The sequence below is a fragment of the Psittacula echo genome (assembly GCF_963264785.1).
Source record: "Psittacula echo genome assembly, chromosome: 6".
NCBI classification, from domain to species: Eukaryota; Metazoa; Chordata; class Aves; order Psittaciformes; family Psittacidae; genus Psittacula; species Psittacula echo.
The window spans coordinates 42,700,785-42,716,015 of record NC_137743.1 but is presented as its reverse complement, the minus strand read 5'-3'; the positions used below and the strand labels follow the sequence as shown (position 1 = coordinate 42,716,015).

The window sequence follows — 15,231 nt, the reverse complement described above, 5'->3', positions numbered from 1 at the left end:
GATACGCCTTTACAAACATCTGATTGATGTTTGTAAAGCTCATACAGCTTTATTTTCCCATCCCTTATTTGCTTCCCGAAGTGGAAAATTAAGATTATATATAGATTAGCCTGCATTTATGGCTTTTTTTTTTTTCCCCCAACATAGTTCAGTATTTAAGGAAAAAGTTCAGAGAGACTTTTATTTAAAGCTAAGATAGAGGAGGTGGGGGGTGTTCAGGATATGATCTTCATGGTGGTGGATTTTTTTCTTTCTTAAGCAATTCCTTTGCAGAAGGGTTTAAAGCAAGCATTGTTCTTCTGACATTCTGTTGAAAGGTTTGGACATACCTCTTACTGTGTTGAATTAACAAAAACAAATAATTGGTGTTCAGGGAAGGGATTGAAGGACTAGGATGGAGGGAGCTAAATGAATTCCTGATTATTATTACTACTATTATTTTAGGAGGCAGAAAAGCTCTGCAGACTTTCCCATGCTAGCAGCCTGTAGATCTCAAACTCTTCACTGGATGTGATGATAAATACTGAACCTCTTACAGAAACAGAAGGTGCTCTGTGATCCTGGGCAGCAAAGTATGCACCCCAGTGGGATGAATTAAGTTGGATCAGGCTGAAGGTCCTTTAGCCTGATGGCATTTGGTAAGATGCGGTGCCTAAACAAACATGTAAGGTTAGAGCAAATACTTCCCCGTACACTCTCGATTACCAGCTGTTTGTAGCTACAGGGCTCATTGGGGTTTGGGTTTTTTCAGTTAAGGGAAGTGGGTTTGTGTTTAGCTCTATAGATGGCTCTTAATGATTTTCTTTTCTACCTGTGTCTCCTGTTACTTTCCAAACCCAAAGCCTTAGATTTGCTTTGCGATGGGATGTGGTGGATGTTAGAGCTCTGGTCTAGGCTTTGTGAAGATCCAACTGTGTTTTGTTTGAGCTTGCCACCTGCTAGACTGGAAATTTGGTCACAATTTGAAAACAGTAATAGTTTCCTGACCTACTCAGAAGAGTTAGTTACCATATGTAAACACTAAAGCTTGGCATGTGTTCTGGGGCAGCTCAGTCATTTTGTGTGATATAGATTTTGTTTCAGTGTTGTGTTTTCCTGAACACCAGCAGTTCATCTGATTCCTTGGCGCATGGGAGAAGAGCTAAATGCTTGACCTCTTTGCATCTTACCGATACTACTTACGACTTGTATTTTCTTTTCCCCACATGGGAGAGGACCATCTTGTTTATTTGTTCCTTGTGCTTAAGTCATTCTCCTAATTGTTATCCTTGCTACTTCAATTTTTGGCTAGGTTTTACCCTGTGCCTATAAATACATTTACTGGACCAGACTTGCACACAGTACTCAAGGCTGCACAATTAACTTGAAAAGAGGTGAAATGATAATTCTTGTAAAGTTGTCTAGATGTTTTTCACACCTGTACCACACCAAGTAGCATCCCATTTCTTTCCTTGATAGGTGATGAGCATCAGGCAAATGTGTGTATAGCTCTTTACTGGTTACCTCCATGTCACTCCTGACAGCGTTTAAAAGTATTAGCAACCAATGTTTTATGGTGGTTTCTCAAAACACTGTCTTCCATGTATAATGTATTCCTTGTTGCTATTGGAGGCTATTTACTCCTCTCTGAGTATTTTGGTTATGTAAAAGTTTGATCAACTTTGTATTCTAATGCTTATGAATTTACAATATCCTATGTTTTAATTATGGCCATTTTTTAAAATGAGTAATTCATTAGAATAAATATACAAGAAACGAATGGTAAAGGGCATATTTTCAAACAATCAGTTGCACAGCTTCGAAGCTTGGCATTATAGGAAGATAAGGTAGGAAGTTTTTGACAGGTCCTCTACTCCATCCCCCTGCCCTTTATGGACTCTATCCTGCTGATGATTTATCAAGCGCATTTGTTATTCTCATCTGTTGTTCAATGCATCTGCTACACGTACTTAGCCTTATTGAACTTCACAAGGTTTGCACAGTCCCACCTCTGAAGCGTGTCAAGATCCCTCTGAATGACACTCCTTTCCTCCAGTGTGTCAACTGCACCACGCAGCTTGGTGTCTTTGGCAAACCTGCTGAGGGTGTATTTTATTTAATACACATGAAGCATTACTGCTCACGTTACGGAAGTAAATGATGATTCTTGGTCAGATGGATAGTAGCACTTGTTCTAAGTGACACACCACTATTGTCCTGACGTTGCAGGGGACGAGATACCATAGGCTGTCACACGTCCTCCACAGCCACAGTTTTATGGAATGTCTTCTTGTATCCACCTATTGATTTCTTTTTTTTTTTTCTCCCCCACCACCCCACCCCACCCCTAAGCTGCCAGTTCCTGGTGTATCTGCCAAAGAGAGATTTGAAAACCTTCATCTTCTGATTTCCAGCCTATAACTTTATACTTGGCCTGTGTGTCCCAATTCCATTTTCCAACATGTGCTCATTGACCTGCCTGGTACCTTTGGAGATGCCACTTGCAGTCGTTGCTTTACCAGATCTGATAAGTTGATCTCTCTTTATCTCTCTTCCTGACTCTCCTCCTCACCTAGCTTATTTCTTCTGTGTACTGGCTTCAGTTCCTTTGAATATAGACAACCACAATTGTACTTGGGTTTTCCAGATAAGTTCTTACAAATAGCTCGCCGGCAGTGAGATTTCCCTTCTTGGGAAGGTTAATCATTATGTAAGTGAGGTCTTTTATATTTATTTGGTTGGTGGAGGGCTGTTTTCTGTGGTATTATGGAGGTTTTGTGCTCTGGCTCCCATCTTTGCTACAAGACATTTTCATCAGGTGTCACAGGTCATTTCTTATGCATGAACTTGCGTCTAACAGATTTAGTTATAATGTAAAGGGTATTACTAATTATATTCTGCATTTCTCTATTTGCCTGCATGTCGGCTGCTCATATGACCCAGTACTGCTGTATAAAACCCAGTGCCCGGGGCCTTGTGCTTCCAGCCCTCTCAAGCATGAAGCATATTATGCAAAGTCCTGCTGTGGCTTGGCTTTGCAGGAAAGCCTTTGGGGTTCAGGTTTCATTTCACATAACCCAGAATTATAAGGCAGTTCTTCAGCCCTCACAGGCCTCTGTGTGGCAAAGAATGGCATGTCTGTAGAGCATGTAGGTTCTGCCTTGAATCAACATATATGGATGCTTGGGTTTACAGCTAAACTCCCCAGGGATTGATTATCCAGTGCCTCAACAGCTAATATCAGAAAGTTCTTCCTTTGCCTTTGTTTTTCTGGGGATGAGGTCAGGATACTCCAGTGTTCCCCTGAAGCAGATCTCCCCTGTTGGCTTCTCCAAAAGGGGAGATCTGCTTTCTGCTTGTAAAACCTCCCTGTGCAAAATTCGTAGTGAATGCCACTGCCAGCATGACGTGGCCTGGCTGTGCTGCGCCTGTGTGCCCTGTGTCCTTGCTCAGACAGGAAAGACAGGGTAAATCAGATGGGGTTTTGCCAAGTTAAAGTCCTTTTTAGGCTTGTTTGTTGTTTGGTTTAGGGTGGGGTTTTTTTTTCTTTTTCCTCAGAAGGTGCTGCATCTGCTGATTCAAACCAGTTTTTGGCATCAGGCTAGAGATGGGTGTAAAGGCCAGATCTGGATGTGGTGCTTTGAGCCGCAGGCTTCCAGCTGAATGAGGCAAGACAAAATTAACTGCAGAGGCTCATGTGACCTATTTCATAAGCTCTCACATGCAGCCTTTAGATGAGAAAACTAAACAAGAGGAAGCAGCTTTCATAGTAAATGAGAAATTGTCTCCATCCTGTATGACATTGGAGAGCTTTCAGGTTAGTTTTAATTGTATCATGGTTACTGGGGCCTCTTAGTCTGCTGTAGCACGAATGTCAACTGATATTTGACCCTGCTGAAAGTTAAAAGGCTGTTAACCCATTTTGAGAAAGAGGCTTTTATTTACATCCTGAGGTTCTTCCCAAGGAGCTCAGTCTTCCCAAGCAGCTTAATCCTGGCCAGAATGCGTGTTTGTGCCAGGTGCTCCCAGTGCCCCAAACTCATTTTTCTCTGACACTGACATAAAACAGTAGCTCCAGGCTAGCACAAGACCTCAGCTGGCTTGCCTTGGAAGCCCAGTAGCTGTGCATGATGTTGGACTTACAGTGAGAGAAGGTTTCTGGAGGGAGTAGAAAAGAAGTCTTTCCTTCAGGTCAAGAAAGCATAATGGGAGGTTGCTAAATGGATGTAGACGCCTCAAAAGCTGAGCAGAGGGTGGACTTTTCGTAGGAGAAGAAAGGAAGTGTCCACTATGGTCTGCACCTCAGATGGAGATGAGCTGAGGCCTGAGCTAATGTCTCCACAGATGCCTGTGGAAACCCGTGTGGAAAGATGAAAAAATGGTCGATGAAAAAATGAACATGAGCCGGCAGTGTGTGCTCGCAGCCCAGAAAGCCAACCGTATCCTGGGCTGCATCAAAAGGAGCGTGACCAGCAGGTCGAAGGAGGTGATCCTGACCGTCTACTCTGCTCTCGTGAGACCTCACTTGGAGCATTGTGTGCAGTTCTGGGGTCCTCAACATCAAAAGGACATGGAACTGTTGGAACAAGTCCAGAGGAGGGCCACGAGGATGATCAGGGGACTGGAGCACCTCCCGTATGAAGACAGGCTGAGAAAGTTGGGGCTGTTCAGCCTGCAGAAGAGAAGGCTGCGTGGAGACCTCATAGCAGCCTTCCAGTATCTGAAGGGGGCCTACAAGGATGCTGGGGAGGGACTCTTCATCAGGGACTGTAGTGACAGGACAAGGGGTAACGGGTTCAAACTTAAACAGGGGAAGTTTAGATTGGATATAAGGAGGAAGTTCTTTACTGAGAGGGTGGTGAGGCACCGGAATGGGTTGCCCAGGGAGGTTGTGAATGCTCCATCCCTGGCAGTGTTCAAGGCCAGACTGGATGAGGCCTTGGGTGGCATGGTTTAGTGTGGGGTGTCCCTGCCCATAGCAGGGGGGTTGGAACTAGATGATCTTAAGGTCCTTTCCAACCCTAACTATTCTATGATTCTATGAGGGAAGCAGTATAGATCACGTTACTGCAACAAGGTAGGGTGAGTAAATAAATAGAGTTATCTTCTTTTTCCAACTCCCTTTTATTTATACTGAGAACAGCGGTTGAGTGGCTGGGTCTGAAGTGTAACTCTAGATGAAGTGCTCTGCTGAAGCCTGAACAGAACTGAACTCACAGAGCAGGAAGGCTGCAGTTCAGTAAAGTCTGTATGTGTCTTTTCAGCAAGCAGAAAATGCCTTATAGCTGTTGCTTTGATTCAGTGCATTGTATGCTTTCAACTTTTAATGGCTTTTTAAAGGTGGGCTGTGAGGGTAGGGAGAGTAGGATCACCAGACGAATGACATCCAGGTCTTAAAAATGCAGTGCCCTCCACCACCCAATTATGATTTGTTTAAGGAATTGAGCTGATGTGAACTATTGAACTAGTCTCATCTGCCTTATGGCTGGACACGGGGCAAACTAACGGACAATGGTATGTTGAGACATACTCACAGCCCTTCATGTCCGGGTAAGACGTCAGTTCTGCTGGGCATGGCCACTATGAAATAGGATGTTCAGTGTGTCTCTTCTCCCTCATGACATCTGCCAGTGACTGCTGCCAAGACCAACATAGTTGTTTGGTCAGCTCCACAGGGTTGCAAGTACTGAAGATGTGCTTGTTCTCATTGCTGTTTGTTTGTTTGTTCCTCCTTTGTTCTAGTGATTCAGCTGATGTTTGAGGTTCATAGGAGGAGATAGCACTTGCTGTTCTTTGCCAAGGTACTCCTGGCATACAGTTGGCAGCATGGGCTTGGGCATTTTCTTAGCGACTTGAAGGAAACCGCTAAGAAGAAAAGGAACATTATTTTACAGTATTTCCTTGTATTCAATGTGCATTTGCAAAGACACTGCTTATCATGTAGAAAATCGGTGTGTCTGGGGAAAGCACCCGACATGTTTCACAATTAGTAAATAATGACACCCTGATTTTTTTTAAAGCTTATTGCCTATAATTAAGGATGGCTTTTCTAGGAGAATGGTATAAAGGCTTCTCTGCGCTATTCTAAAAATTACAAACTTGAGATAAATTTCATCAAACGAGAAGTCTTGCAGAAGTTTTCCTTACCGTGGTTTCCTGTACAAATAGTTGTTTATCTTGTTTGGTGGCAGCATATGTATCTGCCTTGGTTAGATAGCTTGCCTGGTAACGTGTGTGATAAATTACATTAGGAAATGGCGCAGAGAAAATGTGATAAAATTCAGTAGTGTATTGGAGTTTCTAAATCATCTGTCTTTACACAGGAATAGAGACAGTAAACCATATGAACAGCAAAGCCAGTGAATCATAGAATCACAGAATGGTTTTGGTGGGAAAAGACCTTAATATCATCTGGTTCCAACCCCCCTGCCATGGACAGGGACACCTCACACTAAAAACCATGCCACCCAAGGCTCTGTTCAGCCTGCCTTGAACACTGCCAGGGATGGGGCATTAGTGCTTGGTGCTAGAGTGCTAGTGTTCGTACCTGCCCGGGATCTGGAGATGGAGGGAGTGACTGGTAGGAGCTACTCTCATGCAGTGCTAATTTCTTCATAAAAGGATTAGGATGAACGTAAGCATCAAACTGTTGTGACAGGAGCTGACTGCTATCTGCCTTGTGCTTGTCCAGCTGTAATGCTATCTGACCCTAGAAGGGCTGGGTTTCCTTGGCCCTTCTGTTGAATCTTATTCTATTGTGACTGCTTTGATGACAGTTTCATTTACAAAGATACCAGCCTGGCTATCTTATCCCTTTTTCTGTGCTACCTGTTTTTGGAAGAAGGTATTTGTGGCTTTCAGTCTCCCTGCCAAAGCTTCCAGATTATAGCAGTCTATAGGGAAAGTGAAAATGAACCTTTGCGTAATTTCGGGAACTGAGATCTTTATTCCAGTATTGTAAAGGGGACAAGGTAGGGATGCAGGCCAAAGTCTGCGATAGAGACAAGAAATCACATAGGGCAAAGGCAAAGGATCTATAGCAGAAAATTACACACAATAAATAAATATCTTTACTGCAATATGACACATCACAAAATCACGTGAACCTCGCCTTGCTTCCAAAGAGATTTGTAAAGTTGACAGTTCCTAATTCATCATTCAAGGTGATTACAAAGAAAACAGCACACTTTTATGAGTAGAGCAAACTGCAGCAAAGTCTTGCCTTGGCTGAGCTCCTCCATGTTTAGGTCTACAAGTTGCTCTGACTAGTGCGGAAAGTCAAATGGAAATTGTTGGCTATTTCTGTTGCCATTTCCCTGACAAAGGCTGCTTTTGTTATAGAATAGAGATATACTTTACACTTGTCTTGCTGACGTTCAACCTAAAGAGAAGGCCGTGCCAGCAGACTTCAGTTCAATAAAATCCCCTTAGGTTCTCATTCTGTGTTTGCCCAATGGCTTTTTGCTCCATCCCCTACACTGTCTTTGCATTGCATCTTCAAAACCTCAGCCTGCATGCTTGCATCCAAAGATGAATGCCAGCTCCTCTGCTGTGAAAGCAGCCATTGCTTGAATATCTCCATGAGAGCTCACTAGGTGAAGTGTTCACGTGGACATCGATCCATTCAGGTCATGTTTTGCAGCCTCACATCTGCCCTAGCTGGGTGATGGTGTGGGTTTGTAATGCACTCTGAGTTGCCTGAACCTCGGACTGAAATCCTTTGCTGTCCTGGCTGCATCACCCATTGCTGTTCTTGTAGCTGTGGTGTATGAGCACAAGGAAAGCATGCGGTCTATGTGCAAAAGGGAGCTGAGGTCTGAGGTTGCTCTGGCCTTTGCAGAGGTGGCAGAGAAATCTCTAAGGCTCTGTAGGTTTTAAGACAGGAAAAGGAAAAAAGAGAAATATGAATAAGGAAAAAAGAAATAAGAATGAAAAGGTGAGTAAAAAAACCCAAGGACCCCTAAGTTAAAACTTAGCTTAGAGATCTGGATGTTGAGCTGTGCTTGGAGGGCAGGGCAAATGTTTGTACTCGCTCTAAAAAGGAGAGTGAAAGAAATGGCTGTGTGATTGTACAGTTTTTATCATCACCATTTCTCTAATGATTATGAGGATTTGCTAAATATGAGTTTGCTGCATGGGGATGCCATCCCAATGGCTGGACCAGTTGCACTGGGAACCTTCAGAACTGTCAGTTATAGACCAAAGGGTGTGTAGCAAAGTGCTCACCCAAAGGTGAGCATTAGTGGTTGTCCCCTCAAGGCATAGTGATTAAAATGAAAAAAACCTAGAAATCCCCAGTTTCTGTTCTTTAAAGTGAGCTCTGAAGCAGTATGAGAAGTTGGTAGGTAGATGGGAGGCAACGCATGTGGCTGTCAGTGGGAATTGTGGGGAGCACTGAAGGCAGATGTTAAATTGTCCTTGGAGGAGAATACAGTTCTGAAGATAGCAGCTTGTTTAAAGCTCTCTTTTACCTTTGTTCTTGTCACCCGTGTTCTGCTACCTGCTGGTGAGCTACAGAAGGATGCAAAGATATCTGAGTGCTCAAACTGAATTATCTCCTGCCTCAGTGATCAGAAGATGCTGATCGTTATGGTATTCTTCTCCTACCTTTATGCTTCTTTATTCTTTTTTTTTTTTTTTCTTTTTTTTTAATTCTAAAATGAGAGCAGTGTTTTGTTTTCCTGACTTCTGGATTGCGCTTTAAAGATGCAAAGACCCACATAGTGCAAAGCTTGTTCCTGGTTTGGGATAGTTTCTCCCATTGTGAAATCTCGGCAAACTGGTTTTGAACTTACAGTTTCTGGCTGGCCAGAACTGTTTCAGTCCCCAACAGCAGTGGGTGTTGCCAACACTGAAATTTTCTGTGGCTGATTTGTTGTCACTTCTGGAGCTTTTGTTAATCTCCATTAGAACAGAACAAGGTGAGGAAAAATATTATTTCCAGGTTTCAGTAAAAGGCCCAATTGCTTATGCCAGCAGCTAGTGCCCTACCAGCCTGTATTCTGGTGCTTGCAACATACTGTGCTTTCCTTTTGTAGTTTATTTCTGATTCGATGTTTCATGAGTGAGGTTTTAGGGCTGCAGATCCAGATTTGACTTACGCATAGGATTCAAAACTCTTTGTGAAAAGGCACAGGTGAAAGGGGAGGTGGATAGGCTGGATCTGCCTGTTGGGGCAGTTCAGTATCTTTGCGGGCTGATGTCAAAGCTATTATGTATGTTAATTTGTGGGATATTTAATTTTCAAAGGTACCAATCAATGCATTTGTTGTTTGAGCAGAATTTGTTAGACTCGCAGAGACTGAAGGATGCTCCATTAAAGTGGGGTGACAGCCTTGCCTGGAGCTTTGTTGTCTGCGTATGACCAAAAGCTGCTGAGCCTGGGTCTGCCTTTCTCAAGTTTCTGTCCACTCACTTCTCCTTTGGGCTCCCTCCCCAGAGCCGTCTTTAGGCTGTTTGTCCTCTGCAGGATCTCTTCTCCACTGCTTTCAGGTGGTGAGTGAATTTGCAGAGGAAAGCTGTGGTGCCTTCGGAAGACCAGGGAAGTGCAGGCACTTCACTGATCATGCAGGAAAATGCCATTCAAAGCCGGAGCAGCTGGGAAGAAGTGGAAATGAAGATGACAACTTTGTCTCCATCACTTGCAAATCTAAGCAAGGCACTGATGCTGCAGCTTTCACCTGCAGATTCCCAGATGCCAAGAAAGCAAATAAAGCAGAGCATGGGTCTAGGAGTGGAGTAGTTTAAGTGCTAGCATAGCCCTGGCACACGGGAAAACTTCCTTTCCATGTTACACATGCAGGCTTGGCCACCCTTACTGTTTCCTCCAGCCTTTGCTCCTGCTTTATCAAACATACCCGCAGAGCAGGTGGGAGCCATGGGGGGAATGATGTCACTAGTAACATTGCAGCTGATTTTGGGCTCCTTCTCAGGCTGTGGTGTTAATTTGGGCAATGTTTTTCCAGATAAATGTCAGCAAGGCTTTGCTTGCTGTTACCTCATTTTTATAAGGGAATTTGTGCAAGGATTTGAGAGTATATATTTGATCAAAATCAGGAACAGATACCTCTCTCTTTCTATCTTTTCATAGAGTCATAGAATAGTTAGGGTTGGAAAGGACCTTAAGATCATCTAGTTCCAACCCCCCTGCCATGGGCAGGGACACCTCACACTAAACCATGTCACCCAAGGCTCTGTCCAACCTGGCCTTGAACACTGCCAGGGATGGAGCATTCACAACCTCCCTGGGCAACCCATTCCAGTGCCTCACCACCCTCTCAGTAAAGAATTTCTTCCTTAGATCCAATCTAAACTTCCCCTGTTTAAGTTTGAACCTGTTACCCCTTGTCCTATCACTACAGTCCCTGATGAATTGTCCATCCCCAGCATCCCTATAGCTCCCCTTCAGATACTGGAAGGCTGCTATGAGGTCTCCACGCAGCCTTCTCTTCTCCAGGCTGAACAGCCCCAACTTTCTCAGCCTGTCTTCATACGGGAGGTTCTCCAGTCCCCTGATCATCCTCGTGGCCCTCCTCTGGACTTGTTCCAACAGTTCCATGTCCTTTTTATGTTGAGGACTTTTATGTGGGAGAACACTGCAAGGGACATCCTTCTCTTTCTGTGATACTTGCCCAAAGGCTACAGTATTTCTGGGATTGATACCATCCTATGAGCAAAAATGACTTGGCCTGTTTCAGTTTCCACATCTGCCACCTTGCAGGTGGGCAAGAGGGCTGTGAGTGACATTTTGTTGGTGGTAAACTTGTTATACTAGGCATGTCAAGGTAGGTATGGAGGAAACCAGCAGTCATGCCTGGCTTGCAAGCATTCATGTGAGTCTTGGCACTTTGGGGTAATTTGTTATGTTGGGGTAGAAATTTTGATTAAGAAGGGGCTGCAGTGGATTCCGAAGTGCGAAGATAGATGTAGCAAATGCCTCACAAGGAGCTGCTTACTAGGCCTGTTTGGTGGAGTTATATATAGATTTTGCTGTCTGTGGGTCCTGCTGGTGTAACAGTAGGTTGCACAACTGGCTCTTAAGAGAGCTCTTTGTCTAGAGATTTGTTGCCTCTTTTTGATCAGAGCATTAGGGCAATCCAAGGAAGTGCTGAATAATCCCTATTCTGCTTGCACAAGGGCAAATACCCAGAGCATATCTTCCTTTTGTCTCTCCCATTAAAGAGAACAGAAGTTTCCAGTCCTGTAAGCAGAATGAGAATACCTCCAAATAGAACTATTCCCTGTAATGCTTTAGCATATGTAATAGGACCCGAAAGTTGCCAAATCATTCCTGAAGCTGCTTTTTACCAAGCAGAGAGGCTGCTCAAGTGCCTTTATTTATCTGTCTGGAGAGATTTTTTGACCCCCTGCCTGCTTTGCTGTGGTGCTGCTTCTTTCCCCAGCTGGGCTAGGCTGAATCTCTTACAGCTTGTTAAATAGCCAAGAAGTTCTAAATGAAAATTAATTGAGTGTTTCTAATTTGCATGTCTCTTGAGACAAGCAATTAGATTTTTTTCCTTTTTGCTTGATTTCTGATTGTTTCATCAATTATGTCTTTGAAAAGCACACACAAATTAAAACTTGAGGCAACAGTCATATACATTATTAGAAATTAATGTTACAGAAATTCATACCATTTTCCCATTTTCTGTGTTGTGCTTGGGAAAATACGGGGGGAAAGCTTTAATGTTTTATACACAAAATATTTTGTGTTTGCTTGAATTTTCAAGCAAGTTATAAGTAGTCAATTCCTAGAAGGGAGATAACTTCAATGAAGTAAGAAATGAAGAATGACGCAACAAATGGAGATAACGTTGACTTGTTTTCTGTCTCACTGATAGATATCTAGGTGAAACATGGAGGTGTTACATGCTTTCAGTGCTATTTTTGCTGTTAGTAACGCAAGTTTTCTGTCTTTCCACTGACCTTTGTATTGCTCATTTTTAATGAGAAAGAACTGTTTTTTCCTGCAAAAATGTCCTCACTGGAACTAGTTGTGTATCAGGCCAAAATGTTTTATAGTAGTCCATGTTTATAGAAGCTCCTCTTTCTGCCTTTTCTTTTATGCACACCCCTTCTTGCTGCTACTCTTTCTTCAGTAAATGTATTTCCCCACTTGCTTTGGTCTTTCAGGCATGTTTTCACCTCTTTTTTTCCCCTGAAGATACACAAAGGAAAGGTAACATGGTAAGGGTGGAAAGATGGGAATTTAAAATTCATCCTGCAGAATGAGAATATTGGATGTTTATATCCAACTCAACAAAACCCACAGAAAAATACTTCTAGGAATTAAGATGTGTAATTAACTCATCAGAGATAATAACAGTCTCTTCTACGCTGCAGTAGAGCAGAGACACAAATACAGTGACAGCTAAGGTTAACATGTAATCACCTGTATTTTCCCTGAGATTTTATATTTCTCCTGCCAGGTCAACATTGATTGGATCGGGTCTGAAGCTCTTGCATTAACAAATTTACCCAAATCTGCGTGCAAAGAAAAGACGAAATGCTGAATCTGGGTGCTCTGATTTGGGCACGGCACAAAGTCTCTCCTGAGCGGTAGCTGAACAGACTAAGCAGCCTTGGATAATGCTTGGATGCCACCAATGCTTGCGGGAGGGCCGAGCCCCTCCTGTCATTTTGCTGTGCACCCGCAGACTTTGTCATTTAACGTGTCCTTCTCCTGACTTCCTCCAGGGGGCGCGGCGTAGCCCGCGTCGTGACTAGGCAACGGTTGTGAGAGGGTTCCCTGCACCCGGATATTCTTTTCCAGTGGATAATGTGTTCAGACTTGTATGCCTGTTCTTCCAAGCATGCTATATTGGTTTTAAGGCAGGAACTTAATCTGCAGCTGAACAATCAAATAACCAATCTAAGGAAAGGCACGAAATGAAAGATGCTAAAAAGTGACTGTGGTATTATTTAGCCCAAATGTAATAGCATGGGTTTAACTGGAATTATGCTGGGGATTTGATAGCACTGTAACAGCTGCCTGGCTTGAGGAGTTGGGTGAACAGGTGCTGCTTGCCTCCTTCCAGCCCAATTCTTTCACACTGTACCTGTTCCTCCTTCCCCAAGGTGTGCCCTGTTCTTCCTCCAGCAAGACTTCATTTGAGGAACCCCATTTATTCCACTGTATCTCCTTTCACCTCTCCTTTGAGGTTTCCCATGTTTTATTTTAAGAGTCCCTCTCCTACTTATCTCAGGGAGCTTTGCAAACTCCTGCCATCTTTTTTCCTTTTTCCATCACGGGGCATCATTCAGGGCACCAGCTATTTAAACTTTGCTGGAATGAAAGATAGAGGTGAAATGGGAGTATTTTTATGGTGAAGGACACGCATGGCTGCTGGTGATCGTGTGATGAACAGCTGCAAACGGATGCCCACAACTCCCATGCTCAAAGCAGGCTCTGCACGTTGGACCTAGAGAGAGTGCTTGCTCTTCTGGGCATGAAGAGAAATGAGTTCTCTCCTTCTAGAAAAGAGACAGCACTGTTTTCATAGCTGTCCTCGTAGCCCTGGGCTGGATTCAGAGGTATATGGGTGGGGATCAGGAGAAAGTGATCAGAGGACAAGTATCATGCTCCATCAGGCAATGCATCCCCAGGTGCAGATTTACACATCCATGGGGAACACTTCTTCCTTTGCCACTAGCTCACAGGCCATGCCAAGGATGTACTGTGATTTCCTTCCACCTTTCCAGGATGTTGCCTGTCCTCTGCTTCAGCAATATTATGGAATGTGGGCTTTTCCAGTGGTGGAAAATTAGAGATTCTGGGACACTGCTGTAAGGCATGGGCTTCTGTTCCCCTCACCTGCTGAGCTTCATCTAGCAGTAGACTCTGAGTTTCTTTCTAACCTTTCTGGCATTTTGGCCACCCAGTTGGGAGCCAGCATAACAGCATTGCTTTTTTAAGGCATTACTCTCTTCCAGAGGTGATTTTTCAACTTGGTTTTTGTGGAATCCTCTTCCTTCTCTCCCTCTGCTTAAATTCACATGTGGTTCCTGCCTGAGAACATGACCCATCCTTGCCTGGATCATGGCTTTTACCCTAGTGCCATGCAGCTTGGCCAAATGCCCCTATTTCAGTCTTTCCTCCTCTCTGTGCCTTGGCAGGGGAGAAACCAGCTTGCCTGTCGCCTCTGTCTGTAGGCACCATGCCACAGCTGAGCCCAAACTCGACAGGCAAGCCTCAGGTAGTGAATTTCAAGGGACGTTTAGATTAGCATCGTTAAGCCATCGGGCTGGGAGCTTTTTTCATTGCCTGTTGCCCCCTCGGTCGCGTGGTGACTCGTCCTTTGGGGGAGGCGAGCCCCGCACTGCCAAGATGCACCCCGGGCCTTGCGCCCATTACCTCGGAGCCGGGCTTCCTAACCCGCCCGGGGGTTCCCGGCCTCCCTTCGCTGCTGATCGAGGTAGAGGAGGAGGTGACAGGGGCGGGGGCAAGGCGAAAGGGGCCGGCCCAGGGACTCGCTACGTGTCGCGGGAGCCCTTATAGGCCCGGCGCAGGCCAGCCCCGCCGCCCGTCACGATGTCGAGCCGGCAGCATACGGTAGGACGGCGCCGCGGGGTCGGCGGGCGGGGGGCTGCGACGGCTGTGGGGCGCGTCCAGCTCTCTGAGAAGGCAAACCCTTTCCTCGCGCTCCTGACATTGCCGCTCTCCCTGCAGGGTGGGGGCTCCCGCCGAGGCGGGCAGCGCTGGGCAGACGTAGACTCCCCAGGGGGTTGGACCCCCGCGGGTCCCGTCTGCGGCTGGCGAGCGCCTTCTGCTCAGCGCCGGGGCCGGACCCAGCGCTCTCCTCCCGGGGTACACCGATCCCCTCGCAGGAAGACATTAAGTCCGCCGCGTTACGGTGCAGGGAGCTGAGGGTGAATGCTGTCGCCGAGCGTCGGTCCGCGCTGGTGCAGATGTGCGAGCGGTGCATGCCCCGGGCACAGCCCGGCTGCCCGCAGGTGAGCCGCGCAGCGCCCCGCCGCACCCGCAAGCGCGGTAGCGGTGCCCGGGGCAGCCGGTCCTCCCGGAGAGCGGCGCCCCGGCAGCCTCCCGGGCGAGGCCGAAGGCTGAGTCAGCGAGAAGCTGAGCCACTGCCGCGCTCGCGGCTTGTCGAGTTTCTGCCCAGGTCCCACCGGGGGGGGGGGGGGGGGGGGAGACGCTGGTGAGACAGCCGCCACCAGCACCGAGCGGCTGCCAGCCCTGCAGCAAGAGCCAGCGTGTTTCACAGAAAAGCCGCACAGCAAAGAAAAACAGTAATA

General features: G+C 45.6%; 1 protein-coding gene across 1 annotated transcript in view; it reads left to right on the top strand.

The window, feature by feature from the left end:
* Positions 1–14,509: 14,509 nt before the first annotated feature.
* PAPSS2 (3'-phosphoadenosine 5'-phosphosulfate synthase 2) overlaps positions 14,510–15,231 on the top strand; it is a gene marked incomplete at its 5' end in the record, with an annotated part of 28,003 nt that continues 27,281 nt past the window's right edge. The window contains one exon of the mRNA XM_080622001.1: positions 14,510–14,530. Coding sequence (XP_080478127.1) covers positions 14,510–14,530 — 21 coding nt within the window. The remainder of the gene's footprint in view (positions 14,531–15,231) is intronic.